The sequence below is a fragment of the Vipera berus genome (assembly GCF_964194415.1).
Source record: "Vipera berus genome assembly, chromosome: 4".
Classification (NCBI taxonomy): domain Eukaryota; kingdom Metazoa; phylum Chordata; class Lepidosauria; order Squamata; family Viperidae; genus Vipera; species Vipera berus.
In genome coordinates, this window is record NC_138206.1 from 71,661,111 (window position 1) to 71,678,427 (window position 17,317).

General features: G+C 39.4%; 1 protein-coding gene and 1 long non-coding RNA gene across 7 annotated transcripts; one reads left to right on the forward strand and one right to left on the reverse strand.

The window, feature by feature from the left end:
• The first annotated feature begins 58 nt into the window (after nt 1-58).
• Nucleotides 59-8,865, forward strand: TRAPPC2 (trafficking protein particle complex subunit 2). Of its 6 annotated transcripts, none has more exons than XM_081327056.1 (5): nt 59-133; nt 1,158-1,269; nt 1,823-1,966; nt 7,441-7,527; nt 8,650-8,865. In XM_081327056.1, the coding sequence occupies exons 2-5, from the start codon at nt 1,177-1,179 to the stop codon at nt 8,746-8,748; spliced, it is 423 nt and encodes a 140-aa protein (XP_081183182.1). In that variant the 5' UTR covers nt 59-133; nt 1,158-1,176; the 3' UTR covers nt 8,749-8,865. The 6 variants fall into 6 exon arrangements, with proteins under 6 accessions (XP_081183182.1, XP_081183186.1, XP_081183184.1 ...); XM_081327060.1 differs by having other exon boundaries at nt 80-133; nt 1,161-1,269; XM_081327058.1 differs by having other exon boundaries at nt 104-121.
• LOC308667668 lies at nt 5,376-8,757 on the reverse strand. Its single transcript, XR_014026341.1, has 3 exons — nt 8,630-8,757; nt 6,517-6,638; nt 5,376-5,708 (listed from the first exon to the last, which is right to left on the reverse strand). It is a non-coding gene; the product is annotated as an uncharacterized lncRNA (long non-coding RNA).
• Nucleotides 8,866-17,317: the final 8,452 nt, after the last annotated feature.

A 17,317-nucleotide genomic window follows, 5' to 3' on the forward strand; every position in this document is an offset into this window, starting at 1 on the left:
CTAATTCGCGCTTTAAAATGGGGGGGGGGGCTTCTGACGACATCAAACAGCGTCGACTGTTCTGCGGAGGAGGGATTTGCTTCTTCTCGTTTCTACCGTCTTAGAAACCTGGTCGCTCGCTGTACGTACTCGGGTGAGCTGTTTTTCTTTTCTTTTCACGGATTCTCTAGAAGTGGTATTTATAGTATTTTGTTTTTTAATGGGAAAAGAAATGAACAACAGCATTGCACTATAAAACTCGAAATTTTCAACAGGGAATAATTGACATATAAGGCTGTTTCTAACCATGGTTTTGCACGCTACTTGAAAGTCAGATGGAATCTTTCGTGTAGAATTCAGATATTTTAGGTTATCGGTGGCCCGCCGCTTGGGGGCTATTGAATTTGGAATTATAATCTCTGGGTAGCCAATTTTTCCTATTCACCTGGAATATATTTTCCAATCTGTGCCTTCTATTATCTTTCCTTACGTTTAAGCCAGCCTGTTCGGGTGCCCAAGGAACAGATTATCTCCATAAACAAACAAATAGTACAATTCTCTGAAACTTTGCTTAGTTTACTTAAAAAGATAGAAAGCTTTATTCAGATCGAATATACTATGTTTTTTTAAAAAAATAAAGTTAAGCATAATTATACCCAGGTGAAAAGGTGAGGATAACATTATGCATCCCACCCCCCAGTAATATCTTCTAAAACAGGGCTTTTCAACCAGTGGTATGGGTACCACCTGTGGTACATTGGCGCCTGGCAGGTGGTACATGACCATCCTAGAAAAGTGGTAGCAGGGGAGGGGAATGATCTGAACTGGTGGCAGGACCACACCGTCAAGGCTCAGCGAAAGTTGTTTGAAATACTATTCAAACAAAATTATAACTTGTGACTTTAATGGTAAGTTTAAATTGTAAGCATTTTCTTTGCAACCTTTAGTATAATCTGTTAATAAAATATATGTTTAAAATTTTCATTGCCATTGAGGTGGAGCCAATTATAATACTTTATATATAAATATATTCAAATATTATCAAATAGCAATAACTTCATAAGATTCATTATCTGCATTAATCAAGACTTAGCTGTACTGTTAGAAATGTTTTATATCACAATATTTTTTTCTACAAACCACTTCTTTTCCAGCTGTATGATTCTGTTCTCTTTCAGAAGAAGCCATATTTTCATTATGTCGGGAAGCTACTATTTTGTAATTGTAGGTCACCATGATAATCCTGTATTTGAAATGGAATTTCTACCAGCTGGTAAAGTAGAATCTAAGGTATGAAATCTTGTTCAAATGCAGAATATATAATATCAAATCATTCTATCCCCTAATCACTCAGGTTCTTTGTTCATTTGAATTTGGAACTTAATAGCTTTTTTTATTTGTTGCTATTGAAAATTATTTTATTATTCAAGTTATATGCTGCCCATCTCACCTGGATTAATTATCCTGATGAGCATCCATTTGATTTCTGTCTTCCTGTCCCCCAATTTTTGGACAAATTTTTATGCCTTAAGTATGATTTATTATAAAAGATACATTTCAATATAAATAAATGTTTGGAATTACCTTTTTTTCTCCTAAAAATTGCAAAAATGCATTTTGTAAACTACATACAAGTATATAGGTTAGTATCTAATACTGCATTAATCTGTATTTATTTGCCTCATAGTTATATATTCTAGTACATATTTTACACTGTTCAAGCAAGTTGCTTATTATTGTATGTTATGCAAACATATTATGCATGAAAAAATATCTAAGATAATGTTATTTTATACTTTTTGTTTCCAGTATTTAGAGTTGAGCTTTATTTTTTTCCCCTCAGGATGACCATCGCCACTTGAATCAGTTCATAGCTCATGCTGCTCTTGACCTAGTAGATGAAAACATGTGGTTAACAAATAATATGTACTTGAAGACTGTGGATAAATTTAATGAATGGTTTGTTTCTGCCTTTGTTACTGCAGGCCATATCCTTTTTTGTTGCAATGCTATAAGAAGAACATTTCAGAATAGAGATGGAAAGTCTATGGCTTTTCAAACTACAATTTTCCACATGTCTTACCATTGCCGTGGTCGTTGAAATAAGTATTGTATTTAAGTTGCATATAGAGGTTTCTCATCCATTTTATAATATGTAGTTATCAAATCAATTTAAATAACCCCCATCTCACAAATGTAGCTTGCTGGTTAAAAATGCAGACATTCAGCAATAAGTATAATATTTAAAGCCTTTAATGGCATAGAACCACATTACTTGCAGGATCACCTCTGTTTATTTCACCAGGTTAGAGAGGATGGGCACACTCCAGGTCCCTTAAATGTTTTCTTCTAGCAGAAGCTAGGAAGTGCACCCTTCCTTGTGGAATTCCTCTATACCAGAGGTCCCCAACCTTTTGGGCACCAGGGACCAGTTCTGTGGAGAGGTTTTTCTGCAGACCGGAGGGTGTGTGATTTTGTGTGCTGCCTGCATCTCGCAGATGGGGCTTGTTTGTGCAGACCAGGTTGCTGGCATGCTGCAGCCCAGTATTGGTCCATGGACTGGGGGTTGGAGACCCCTGCTCTATATAGAGATCTGCTAAGCCTCCACCCTCCCTATCTTCTAGTACAGGGGTCCCCAACCTATGGTCTGCTGCCCAGTCTGTTGGCCACCAAGCCACGGGAATAGCTGGCGAGCCCCCCCATTCTTGGTAGCCACCACGCGAGGGCTAGCAGCCCCATTTGCACATGCATGGATGCGCTAATACTGCCACCAGTGTCACACAGGCACGTTTGCACAGGTGCTAGCGGCCCAATTGTGCATGCAATCTCCCTCAGGCTGAGGCTCCATCCAAGATCTCTGTTTGCGAGAATAGCAGTCTCAATCTTCATATCACTCAAACTGGCCACCTGAACAAAATGCTGAGCTTATGGCGAGGTTCACACTTAATTAGAAGCAGTTTCCAATTAGTCCTTCCCCTAAAGGTAAAGGTAAAGGTTCCCCCGCACATGCGTGCTAGTCGTTTCCAACTCTAGGGGCCGGTGCTCATCTCCGTTTCAAAGCCGAAGAGTCAGCGCTTGTCCGAGGATGTCTCCGTTGTCATGTGGCCGGCATGACTAGACGCCAAAGGCGCACGGAACGCTGTTACCGTCCCACCGTAGTGGTCCCTATTTTTCTACTTGCATTTTTACGTGCTTTCAAACTGATAGGTTGGCAGAAGCTGGGACGAGTAACAGGCGCTAGTGCCCTTTAATTATCTTTTTAAACAGCCCTCTTTTGATGGATGATACAGTGCCCTACTTTTACCAAAGAGTTAAATTCAGAAATTGCATATTGGGCACAGAGTATTTGTTCAATACATTAAAAAACACCCCTGAATCACCTTATTTTGTGTTTCTTATTACATCTAGATATCAGTCAACTCTATGTTGGATGTGGAACAGTAGTCCTTGAGTTACGAGTGTAATGGAGCCTGCCCATTCCACTCATAACTCGAAAACTCGAGAGAATCTCGTACTTTGAACGAGATCACTCCCTTGTTTGTTAAGACGCATGCGGCTCATTAAGTGCACATGAGATATCTTAGGGTGGGGAAGTCCATGGGGGGGCTAGTGATGGAATAGGCTCCCAAGGGCTCCCTGACCTACTAAGATATCTTATGCTTCCTTCTCTCTGCTGTGCCAGACTCACCTTGAAAAGATCTGTCTCCTCTCTGCCATGGTTTCTGCCTTTGTGGGAGAGGAGAGTCGATGGAAGCTCCTGGGTGCCTGTAATATCGTGCGAGTTCAGGCACTGATCCTCTTTTGCAGAGAATGGGAGTCTGAACTGTCACAGTGTTTGCTCCTGCCCCCAACTCCTTTCTGCCACTGCCAGAACAACTTTCACCAGGACGGAGAACTTGGGGAAACTGGAACTCCGTCCACATGCAAATGCACCCTTAGAAATGTAGCACCTCGCTTTGTGGCTCCATTTTCACTGGAAAAAGCCATTTCTCAAGCCCCTTCCTAGTGAAAACAAGCCTCCGGAGGGAGCTCTCTTGCTCCACAGGCTTGTTTTCGCCTGCTGCTCAGACACCTTTCATCCAGAGACCTGAGTCACACAGAGTTTCAAGCGGTCACACGGAGCGTTTCTTCCCCTCCTTTCCGTTTCTTAAGTGCCCCATTGCAGGCACACGGATCTTCCAATCTGTCTCAGGTCTGCGTTTGAATAAAAAGTGTTTGAGCGGCAGCAGCTTCAGTTTCTCTGCGCTGTCCCGAAGGAAGAAACTGGAGGCACAGATCAGGCTTGCTCTCAAGAAGATGCAGGTGCGCTGGGTGCACCAGCCTTATTGAGAGCAATTCTGCTCTGTGATTCCGTTTCCTTTCACTCGGAGCAGAGAAACTCAAGCTGCTGCCGCTCAATTAGTGAGGAGGCTGAGGAGGAGAAGAGTAGTGAGGATTTGTGCCAGCTGGCCAGCCAGGCAAGGACTAGGTCAGGCAGGGTGGCTGGCTGGCTGGGGAGAGGGATCATGGCTGCTCAGGTGGTTGCCGCTGCTGTCAGCTGGATAGAGGTGCAAGGGACCTGGTCCTGCAATGCCTCCCCACTCAGTTGAAGACTTGGTTCCTGCCCTCAAACTAAGGCTGGTGCATGTGTGCAAGCAGCACATCTGGGCCACGGACAGCATTGGTTCCTGTGCCTGGCCGACTCCGATTCCACGCTTTGACCCATAGGCATGCAAATAAAGCAAACACTCCCCCCCCCAAGAATGGAAGCTTCCGGGGGCCATGATCTCTTTTGCAGAGAATTTGTGTTTGAAGTTGATATTACAGCACCCAGGAGCTTCCATTGTCGGCATGAAAAGCATTTCCAAGGTGAGTCGGGCATGGCAGGAAGGGAGGTGGAAGCAGTTGTGGGGAGAGGAATAGGATGAATATTGCAAAGCCTCTGCGGTTGGTCGCTCATAAGGACAAATAACCGCTGTGGTGCTGCAATAGTAGTAATTTGGGATTTGCTCATAAACGGGGGGCGCTGATCATGTAACTTCGAGCATTAAGTGAATGCTCGTAACTCGGGAATTACCTATATTTGTTCTGCTGAAGCACTGTCATTCTGAAAGTCACCTGAAAATTTGCTAGTATGCTTCTTTCTATTGCCACTGCATAGCTTCTTGGAGTAGTATTTCATAGTACTGTACATTTAATTCTATTTTAAATTCAATTTCCAAAATTCATATCACACATTGAATTAGGAGTAATTTTGATGGCTGCCATGGTGCTGCTGGGCGATCTGCAGCGGGCCTTGGAGGTGGTGGGTGGCCCTGCGGGCGGGCAGAAGGGCAGGGCTAGTTTTTGGGCACTCGGTCTCTAAAAGGTTCGCCATCACTGCAGTAGATGAAACCAATTAAAGCAGAACTCTGAGGTTTGAGTTTTCCTCCAAGAACATGTTTATTGGCCACAAAGTATTGGCATGGTCAAAAGTGAAACCAAGACTAAAGTTCCCTCCAAAAGTTACAGTATTACAAAGTTAAACTTCCCACCCCAGAAACTATGCAATCAACTACATTTCCCAATAGAACAGTTTGGCGTGCTTTCTAACATTAGGCTCAAACCCCAGTCTTAAGAACAGAAATATTTAGACTAGCCTAAAACTCCCCATTCCTCCCCCCCACTCCTGTGGCAGCCAACAATGAGCAATATTCAGCCAGGTTCATTGCAGAGTCGACAGTCGGACCCCCCTAAAGAGAAAACAGATCCTGTAGAAAAACAAAAGGTGAAGTTAGGAATCTCCCCGGGGTTTTTGAGGATGTTTATCATAAAATTTTATCAACCGGTCCCCTTTGATGTCTGTACTTTTCACCCAAGTGGCCTCTGACAAAGAATATCCTTTCTACTGCACTAGGTACTGTAATTTTCCTTTATTTGTGGTTTGGTGTATGGTGCGAACATATCCAAATTCTGATCATTTTAGGTAACCATGTTGAATCCATAGGCATGATGGTATCCATTCTGCTTATATGCAACAAATTGAGCTTTTGTAAGTTTTTGTAACATGGGTGATCATTGTGTCATAAAAAATAGCTTCTTGATGTCATGTTTGGAACAGGGATTAAGGGAAAAATTATCAAATGTTGTATTTAGGTATTTGAATATTAATTTCTGGTTAGAACTCATCCCTGTGGGGATAAATTTTCTTACATATTTCTTACTTATTCTAACTTTCCCATAAATTCCTTATATCTGCAATACATGGAAGAATACAGGTAGACTTACAACCATTTGTATAGTAGTCATTTGAGATTATAATGGCACTGGAAAAAGTGACATGATTGTTTTTCACATGCCACTACAGCATCACCTTGGTCATGTGATCAAATTTTGGACTCTTGGTAAATGATATGTATTGAATGTAAGGATGAATGATCGTGGGATACTGCAGCTGCCATAAGTTTGAAATAGGATTGTATGTAGCTTTTGGGAAGGGGTGTCATAAGTACAAAAAACCTTTGTTACTTTTGGTTTCTTGAAGACTACTTGTTCAACAAAATATTTCTAAAAACTTACCTTTTCTATGATTATCTCTTTTTTCTTCTTTTTCCTCTTTTAGCCTATGTGTTTTCAGTAATAAGTACTTTGATCTCAGATAGTCATTCTATTATTTATAGCATCTATTGCTTTCTTTATATCTGTAAAAAGTATATTGATTTAAATCGATACAATTAACTATCACCATAAATAGAGCAAAAATTAAAAAAGCAAAAAACAGCAAAATCCTGGGCAAAAAGAGTCAGTCTTGTGGTCATGAACCAAAGAATATTTTCTGAAAAACTTGTTTTTTATAAGTTACAGATATTAAGTAAAAACTTGTAAATGTCATCTATATAAAGAAATGTAGTTTCTAAAACAAATGAAAACCTAATTGGAAAGGCTGCACTCATTTGCTAAGAATTGGATTTCAAAGAAACTTCAAACATGCTATAGTCTAGCACAGGGGTAGGCAACCTCGGCTCTTTTATGACTCATGGACTTCAACTCCCAGAATTCCTGAGTCAGCATAGCTGGATACTTGGTTGTATCCTCCTCTTCTCCATACCCTTCTTAGTCTGAGCCTTAAATATGATACTGAGTGAAGAATTCTAGGGTCATTTTTCCTAGCTGTCATAGCTTATGGCAGTGTTTCTCAATCTCAGCAATTTTAAAATGGGTGGAGTTACCAGTATTCCTGAAGTTGAGTCCACCCATCTTAAAGTTGCCATGTTTGAGAAACACTGGCTTATGGAGTTCTCCCTGGAATATATTTGCATGTGTCCACTTCAATTTTTCACATATATTTGGCTTGGAAAATATATTCTGTTCAAAAGGTTTTTATATATATATATACTTTGCTTTGTTGCCTTTTTTATACAGGATTTAAATTGTGTGACATGTAGCTTTAACCAGACTGCATGTAAATCCTTAAAAATAAATTTGTGTTCTTAACTTTTTCTACATATGAGATTTATAATGCTTCATGATATAAGGCAAGAAGATGGAATCAAAAACTTCTTTAGTGATGTCTATGATCTGTATATAAAGGTAAAAGCTATATCAATGTTATCTATCATACAATGAATTATGTATTAAATGGGAATTTATTTGGCTTAGGAAAAAGCCTACAAATAGTTCTCAACTTACAACAGTTCATGTAGTAACCGTTCAAAGTTACAACAGCATTGAAAAATATGATTTATGACCATTTTTCACAGTTACAGCCTTTGCAGCATCCACATGATCATGTGATCAAAATTCAGATGCTTGGCAATTGGTTCATATTTATGACTTGCTGTGTCCCAAGGTCATGTGATCACTTTTTGCAACCATCTGACAAGTAAAGTCAGTGGGGAATTCAGATTCATTTAACAACTGGATTACTAACTTAACTGCAGTGATTGATTTAACAACTGTGGCAAGAAAGGTTGTAAAATGAGACAAAACTCACTTAACAAATTTCTCACTTAACAGAAATTTTGGGCTCAATTGTGGTCATAAGTTGAGGACTACCTGTATTTGACTAAGCCTATTCACTTGCCCTGTGTGCAGATTTATAGCAACCAAAGTTGGAGAATGTAAATCGTGTACTTTAATTTCATTTTACATTATGAAAAAGTGTTACTGTACTTTTCTTGCTTATTCATTGATAGGCAGTGAAGGCCTAGCGTACTTGCATGACAGATACATTAAACTGCTGTGTTAGCTGTGTAAAACCTGCTGTTCTGAAACATGTTCTAGTGAATTCAGTAATGTTCTATTCCTCCTCTATATATTTGTCTGGTCACAGGGTAGGAAGAGAATGTTGAGGAATTCTCTGGAATATTCTGTTCCCAGAACAGCAGTTTTTGCATATATCTGTGAGTGGGATGGAGGTAGAATGCATTTCTTTCAAAAATTGTTCCAGGACCTAAAATCAGTATGATAGATTAGATAATTAATGTAGATCAATATTCTTTAAAATTCTCCATTGCAGAAATAGAAATAAGTCTTCCTGGAGGAGAAGCAAGGCATTATGTGTCTATTTTTCCATCTAAAACCAGAATCAATCATTAATAGTAGATAGGTTGTATAAATTTCCAGAACATTAGCACAGACCAAGTGGTTCATTACAGATCTTCAGACAAGTTGATTCTTAAACTGTTCTCACTTAATTCTTTCTTTCTTCAGTTTGCAATGAATCCTTTTTATGAAGCTAATTCTCCAATTCGATCCACTGCTTTTGATAGAAAGGTTCAGTTTCTTGGGAAGAAGCATCTTTTAAGTTGAATTATTCCGTCTGTAACATGACATGAAAAGCCTATTGAGTGAAGCAACAAAGGACAAAGTGTTTAAGCTTTACAAAGCAAGGAAACTTCAGAAGTCCAGCAATTTCTCCATCAAAGCTGACAACTTTAAATATGTGTCTGATACATATATATGTATGTAAATGCCAAAATAAATGCTAATATGTGTCTTGGAATTTTCAAGCATCATTTACTAAAATGATCAATAACATAGACTATACTTTCTGTGAAGTTTTTATTGTAGAAGAGTTTCAGTTCAGGGCTACAGTATGAAGGTAATTAGGTACAGTGCTCATTTAGTGGCCATTCAAAGTTATGACATATCCTCCCCCTCCAAAGTTACAGCCCAATTCTGAAGTTTGCCCTCCTGCAGCCACATGACTTTGTTTCAGTCACTTGGCAACAGGCCACATATATGGCTGTGTGCTGCATCCTGTTATCATGTGACCACAATTTACTACATTTTCCCCCAAAGCCCACATTTACTTCCATTTTTCAGCAAAAATGCCCCAAACAAACATTAAACAAAGGTGGTAAAATCAAGTCAGACGTGCTGCCTGCCTTATGACCACCACAATGTTCCATTACGGTTGTAAGATGAGGACTAACTGTAAATGAATGACACAGCCGCCAACCTCTAGGCTGCAGCCTGTTCAGAACCAGGCTGTGGAATCAGGCAAGTACACAAAGCTCCACTTGCACATGCAATGGGCGGGAAAGTGAGCATGCATGCACAGCACTATTTGTGTGAGCAGTGAATGCATGTGTCCACCACTTGCACAAATAGAGCTGTGCATGCAAGCTTGCCCACTGCTGATGTAAAACTATCCCCTCCCTCCCACCAGTCCCCAAAGCTGGAAAGGTTGGAGACCACTAATCTAGAGCGTATTTTCATGTACGACTTTTTGAATACCACTTTCTCTTTTCTCTGAACATATATTAAAAGAATGTCTTCAGACAAATACAATTGCACACCTTTATATAAAGCAGGTGGTGGTCACGAGGTTCCTTGGTTCTACTTTAGGCACATAATTTTTTTTATTCCATCTTCCTTACAAGTAACTCAAGGCAGCAAACATACATAATACCTCCTCCTATTTTCCAGCAACCCTGAGGTAAGTTGAGCTGAAGAACAGTGACTAACCCAGTGTTACCCAGTTGGCTTTCATGACAAAGGCAAAATTAGAATTTACTCTCCTGGTTTCTATCCTGGTGCCTTCATACTTAGCAGGCATATACATAGAATGAAGGCTACTGCTAAGCTTGTAAGCCGCCCTGAGTCTTCGGAGAAGGGCGGGATATAAATGGAATTTAAATAAAATAAAAATACTTTCACAAGCATAGGTTATATCAAAATGAATCACATCCAGAATTTGCAAGTGGCAAACTCTGGCAACTCTTGTATTTAAAAATGTGTGTGCTTAGGAATGCAGATCCATTCACTTCTATTACGCAGCTGTCCTGTAAAGGATATTTCACTGCCTAAATGAACTGGATGATGTAATAGCAAATGAATTGCTGGAGGATAAAAAGGCTGTTACATTATTTGGTATGCTACTATAATTTTGTCCAGTGTTTTCTATACTGTTCATTAAATCTTTGAATCCAATAAATAACTCAAATTATTAAGCTATAGCTTGAATGTATGGCAGTTTACCAAATGTATTATGTATTTGTAATCAAATTTAAATGGCTACCCATTTATTAAGTGAACCTCTAAATATACACATCTATTATTGCCAGTTCATTGAACAAATAGCTCAGACAAATCCTTAAATATCTTAACTATTTCACTGATTTTTGAATTAATATGTATCTTGTAGTACTTTTCACAGGCATTCTGGAAAATACTCCTTAAAGGTAAAGGTACAGTTGCACAACAAATGAAGACTTAAATGTCAGTTATATATGTTTGTAAGGTGTAGTGCAATTATTTAATGCACTGTACATTTTCTGAAAATGAATTTTCAAAGGACAGAATGGATTCTAGTTAATATACCTCCAGATTTACAGTATATATGTACGTAAGTTTTAGGAGCACAGAGAAGCATAGATGTTACTCTGCTAAATTTATCCATGCAGTTGTACGGGATAGATTTGATACTTTAAATCAATTGTTAGTGACCATCCCAATGAGTTTTTATAGCTGAGCATGAAATTTGGGTCTTATACTGGTATATTTTGCAGGTTGAAAAGCAGAAATGTTTCCAGTGATATAGGGACTTCTCTTTAAGCTGCCATCTAATCTCAATATTCTTTGGAACATGAAAATGCACACAAATAGGAAAATCCTATATGTTGACAGAAAACTACTCATAATGTTGGAATACATTTTCAGTTTCTGAATATGTAAGCATTAATCTTTGTATTTATGTTTTCTGTATTGTGATTTAAATATGGACCACTTCTGCACTTATTCCTTATTTTCAGTTGTAACTATACAAAGCAAAATGAATTCAAGGTCAAATGTTATAACATACCCTTATCATTGGGATGTCATCAGAAGACAATTCTTTAACCTTTACATACAGGTAAGTCTAGAGAACACAGTGAGGAAATGGGTGCTTAATAAAAAGGAAATACAAATGAATAAAATATAACAAGTTCTCTGTTCTTAAATTTATTGAATAATGTGGTGCAGTCCCCTAAAACTACATCAGTGTACTTGAGCATATTCTGCTTTTTACCAAAATAGTATCTAAACACCAGAGAAATAGTAATACATAATCAGTACGTATACCAAAATAGAAATGTAAGGATAGTTTGACTTGGAGCAGTGAACATTTCATTTCATGGTATTTGTAAACACCATATGATTTGCAAGTTGTTCTAAGTTAGCTCTATACTTGTATTAAAATTTCTGCCCTGTAAAAATATTTGTACTATACAGGTAGTTCTCGACTTACAACCATTAGTTTAGCGACACATCTAAGTTACAGTGGCAATAAAAAAGGGACTTACGACCATTCTCACACTTAACAACCGTTGCAATATTCCCATAGTCATGTAACTTGGGTTTGGCTAGTCTAAAGAAAAGCAGAAATGGGGGAGACATGATAGTGTTTTAATATCTTTTAAAAAATATTTTACTCATAGTCTAGTTTTGCAATCATAAGTACTTAATAAATGTGTTGTGTGGGTCCATTAGTAATGCAGTGTTACATATTAACTTCTTCAATCTAGGCCAGGGGTCGGCAACCTAAAAAAGGAAAAGAGCCACTGGGAACCGGTTCCATCACAAATTAAAAAAAGTGGGAGCCGCGTGCGTGTGTCCATGCACGCGCATGCGCAAAAAGGTTTTTTGCGCATGCGCGGACGCACGCGGCTGCCATTTTTAAAAAAATGAGATGGAACCGGTTCCCGGTTGCCCGACGGCGACGGCCCGTCTGCAAAGCTGCCGCTTTCGGCAGCTTTGCAGACGGGCCGCGGCAGCCTCCTCAAAGAGCGGCGCCCCTGCCCATTCCGGGAGGTGCGCGCGTACCTCCGCGCGAACGGGCAGCGGTGCCGCTCTTTGAGGAAGCTGCCACGGCCCGTCTGCGAAGCTGCCGCTTTCGGCAGCTTGGCAGACGGGCCGTGGCAGCTTCCTCAAAGAGCGGCGCCCCTGCCCATTCCGAGAGGTGCGCGCGCACCTCTCCGAACGACCGGAGTTGCGCGCGCACCTCCCCAAACCTTTGGGGAGGTGCGCGCGTACCTCTGTGCGAAGGGGCAGCGGCGCCGCTCTTTGAGGAAGCTGCCGAAAGCGGCAGCTTTGCAGACGGGCCGCGGCAGCTTCCTCAAAGAGCGGCACCGCTGCCCATTCGCGCGGAGGTACGCGCGCACCTCTCCAAAGGTTTGGGGAGGTGCGCGCGCACCTCCGCCCATTCAGGGAGGTGCGCGCGCTCCTCTTGGAATGGGCAGGGGCGCCGCTCTTTGAGGAAGCTGCCGCGGCCCGTCTGCGAAGCTGCCGCTTTCGGCAGCTTCGCAGACGGGCCGCGGCAGCTTCCTCAAAGAGCGGCACCGCTGCCCATTCGCACGGAGGTACGCGCGCACCTCTCCAAAGGTTTGGGGAGGTGCGCGCGCACCTCCGCCCATTCAGGAAGGTGCGCGCGCACCTCTCCAAACGGGCGGTGCCACTCTCCATTTGGAGAGGTGCGCGCGCACCACTGCCCGTTGGAAGAGGTGCGCGCGCACCGGGCGGCTGGGAGCCGACCTGTGATCTAGGCCCAATATTACACCATCCAATGCTTCCTCTCTTGTAGTACACATTTTCCCACACTAGGCAAATACAATTCTTATTGTTAATACAGATGCAAGAAAAAGTATGTGAACCCTTTGGGATTACGTGGAGTTTTGCATGAATTGGCCATAAAATGCGCTCTAAACATCATGTAAGTCACAACAATAGAAAAACACAGTCTGCTTAAAATAATACTACACAAACATTAGCTGTTGTCATGTTTTAATTGAACATAAGATGGAAACATTCAAAGTGCAGGGTGGAAAAAGTATGTGAACCCCTAGCCTAATGACTTCTCCAAGAGCTAATTGGAGCCAGGAGTGAGCCAACCTTGACTCCAATCAGTGTGATGATATTGGATGTGTTGCTGACAGCTGTCCTGCCCTTTAAAAACACACACCTGTTTTGGGTTTACTGGTCTCAAGAAGCACTGTCTGATGTGAACCATGCCTCGCAGAAAAGAGCTCTCAGAAGACCTACGATCAGGAATTGTTGACTTGCATGAAGCTGGAAAGGGTTACAAAAGTATCTCCAAAAGCCTTGATGTTCATGTGTCCACGGTAAGACAGACTGTCTACAAATGGAGAAAGTTTAGCACTGTTGCTACTCTCCCTAGGTGTGGTTGTCCTGTAAAAATGACTCCAAGAGCACAGTGCATAATGCTTAATGAGGTAGAGAATCCTAGAGTGTCAGCTAAAGACCTACAGAAATCTCTTGCACATGCTAACATTTTTGTTGACACATCTACAATAAGGAAAACATTAAACAAGAATGGAGTACATGGGAGGACACCACGGAGGAAGCCATTGCTGTCCAAAAAAAATATTGCAGCACGTTTGAAGTTTGCAAAAGAGCACCTGGATGTTCCACAGCACTACTGGCAAAATATACTGTGGACAGATGAAACCAAAATTGAGTTGTTTGGGAAAAACACACAACACTATGTGTGGAGGAAAAAAGGCACAGCACAACAACATCAAAACCTCATCCCCACTGTAAAACATGGCGGAGGGAGCATCATGGTTTGGGGCTGCTTTGCTGCCTCAGGGCCTGGACGGATTGTTGTCATTGATGGGAAAATGAATTCCAAAGTTCATCAGGACATTTTGCAGGAAAACGTACGACCATCTGTCCGCCAACTGAAGCTCCGCAGAGGATGGGTGATGCAACAGGACAATGACCCAAAGCATACAAGTAATTCAACAAAACAATGGCTTCAACAGAACAGAATACGCCTTCTGGAGTGGCCCAGTCAGAGTTCTGACCTCAACCTGATTGAAATGCTGTGGCATGACCTTAAGAGAGCGATTCACACCAGACATCCCAAGAATATTGCTACACTGAAACAGTTTTGTGCAGAGGAGTGGTCCAAAATTACTTCAGATCGTTGTGCAGGTCTGATCTGCAACTACAGGAAACGTTTGGTTGAGGTTATTGCTGCCAAAGGAGGGTCAACCAGTTATTAAGTCCAAAGATTCACATACTTTTTCCACCCTGCACTATGAATGTTTCCATCTTATCTTCAATTAAAACATGACAACAGCTAATGTTTGTGTAGTATTATTTTAAGCAGACTGTGTTTTTCTATTGTTGTGATTTACATGACGTTTAGAGCACATTTTATGGCCAATTCATGCAAAACTCCACATAATCCCAAAGGGTTCACATACTTTTTCTTGCAACTGTACATATACAATTAAATGTCAACATCTTGGTTACATTTTCCTAATATCAATAATGACAGTTTAAAATATCTTTTCTATCCAAATTATATCTTAATTGCATTTGCACTTAATATCTATTTGTTCAATTAATATTCTCCTTTGCCAATTAACTTTCCAAGTTGATGCACTTGAATCATCAATTCTTCTATTTTTGTGTATATTGTTTGGAATAAGACAATTTGATTAAAGTATTTTTGGAAGGACACTCAGCCCATTGATATTCATTAAACAGCCTCCCTTTTCCTCCAATTTTCCCCAATTCTCCACTATCTTCCATTCAATCAGCTCTTCTTTCTTATCCTCAAGTGTGTTCTGGGATCTTGACAGATATCTTTTCCATTTCCAATATTATCGCTGCATCTTCTAATTCTTCACTTGTCTGAGTCTGTTAGCTCCTTTAGGTCCTCCATCTTTGGATCTGCTTCCTCTGATTTTTCTTCTATTTTCTGGGTTACTAGTTCCTTCTTTGTAGTCATTTTCTGAGTTTGTAGATTTGGATTAAAAAATTGTTTTATCTTCTATGTTATTTTTAGTCTCATCATGATCTAAAGCAATTATCTCTTTATATATATATTAATTACTGATTCTTTTTTACAATCCAGTGCCTAATTAAATAACGTGGTGACTGTGTCCATCAGTAATAATCTGATTCATCCTCTTCTTTCAAAGATTCCTTAGCATATTTCTCTGCTTCTTCTTTAACATCTTTGGGCACAGTTTCATGTTTTCCTTTAGTTGCTTCTCCAACCCAACTTAGTTCAAGTTCAAAGGCTTTATCTTTTACTTCATCATGGACTATGTAGATTATTTTTGCAACTTCTTTAACAGCATCACGGCACGTCATTTCTTTCATCTGGAGCTTTTCAATCTCTGTCTTTGCAGCCTGTCTTGCTTTACCAATAGCACATCCCCAGTAACCATATGAAACTCCTGATGGATCTATCATGTAGAGCTGAGCACCATCATCATCATCATAGGAACCTAACATGAAGAAGTAATTTCGTGGTATATGTAAGCTTCTTCACACTTAATCCAATATTACACGCTCCAATACATCCTCTCTTCATCTGGTAATAGACATTTTTCCACACTAAGCAAATACAATTCTTATTGTAAATAAATATACAATTGCCTATCAACATTTGTTATATTTTTCTAAAGGTATCAATAATATCAATTTAAAATTATCTTTTAACTAAAGCATATCTTAATTGCATTTAATTTCATTATCCATTTATTCAATCTATATCCTATTTTTACTTTTTTCAGTTCTAATTTTCTTCTAGTAGTAAACATTTTTCCACACTAAGCAAATACAATTATTATTATTGTAAGTAAATATAGAATTGCCTATTGCTATTTATTATATTTTTCTAAAAATGTCAATATGTTTAAAATATCTTTTCTAACCAAAACGTATCTTAATTGCATTTGCATTCAATATCCACTTATTCAGTCTAAATCCTATTTTCGCTTTTTACAATTTAAATTCCCTGTCCATGTTCAAAATATTCCAATCATTTATAATTTCAAAACAAGTTATATTTGGGTAACCAAGTTTCCCCTATTCAAAATTCTTAACGTATTTTTTCCCTTTTTACACCAAGATACGATCTTCTGATTACAAATCCTATCTAATGATAATACTATTTCTAACAATCTATTCTTAACCATATTCAAACATCTAATTGATAATGTAACATCCCCTCTAGCAGGTCAAAGCATCTGTTTCTTTCAGTCTTACTTTTTTTTCCTTTGCCAACTAACTTTCTAAGTCAGTACATTTGGATCATCAAATAATTCTACCTCTATTTTTGTATATATTATTTGAGTCCAGAGAATCAATTTAGTTAAGGTATTTTTGGAAGAACCAACCCGTTGATATTTATTAAACAGCCTCCCTCCTTCTCCAATTCCTGACAGTTCTCTTTGACAGCTTTCTCTTCCATTCCATCAGCGCTCTTTCCTTATCCTCCAGTAAATTCTGAGACTTTGATTTGTAGAACATCTGCTCCATTTCCAATATTCTCATTGTGTCTTCTAGGTCTTCATTTATCTGAGTCTGGTCACAATTTTCTTCCTTCAGATCCTCAATATGTGTCAGCATTTTCTATTTTTCCTTGTTTTCTGAGTTGCTGGTTCCTTTGTATTTATTTTCTGGGTTTGTAGATTAAAGTTAAAAATTGTTCTTTTATCTCCTTTGTGTTTCTTTTAAACTCATCATGAGCTAAAGCTATTGTTTCTTGTATTGATTTCAACATGGAGAGAATTTCTTTCTGTGATTCATCAGTATTTTCTTGGTAATATGACAAACAGGTTTCAGGAAGGTGTTAAAGATGGTTAAGTAGGAAACATCCATTTTATTTTTTGTAAGTAGTCTTTATGAGTTTATCCAACCAACTAGCCGTTCTAAAACCTCCCCTAAGCAGATATAAATAAAGTTCAATTTTTTTCTGTCCAATGAGAAAGATATCTTTTCTGCCCAGGGAGAAAAAAGAACCATTATAAGTTGTTTAATAATCAAGATTTATAATCCAAAGTGTTCCATCATATCCAGCGATAGTATATATGTCTTCTTCAGGAGAATAGATCCAGAATACAGTTCTAGAAGT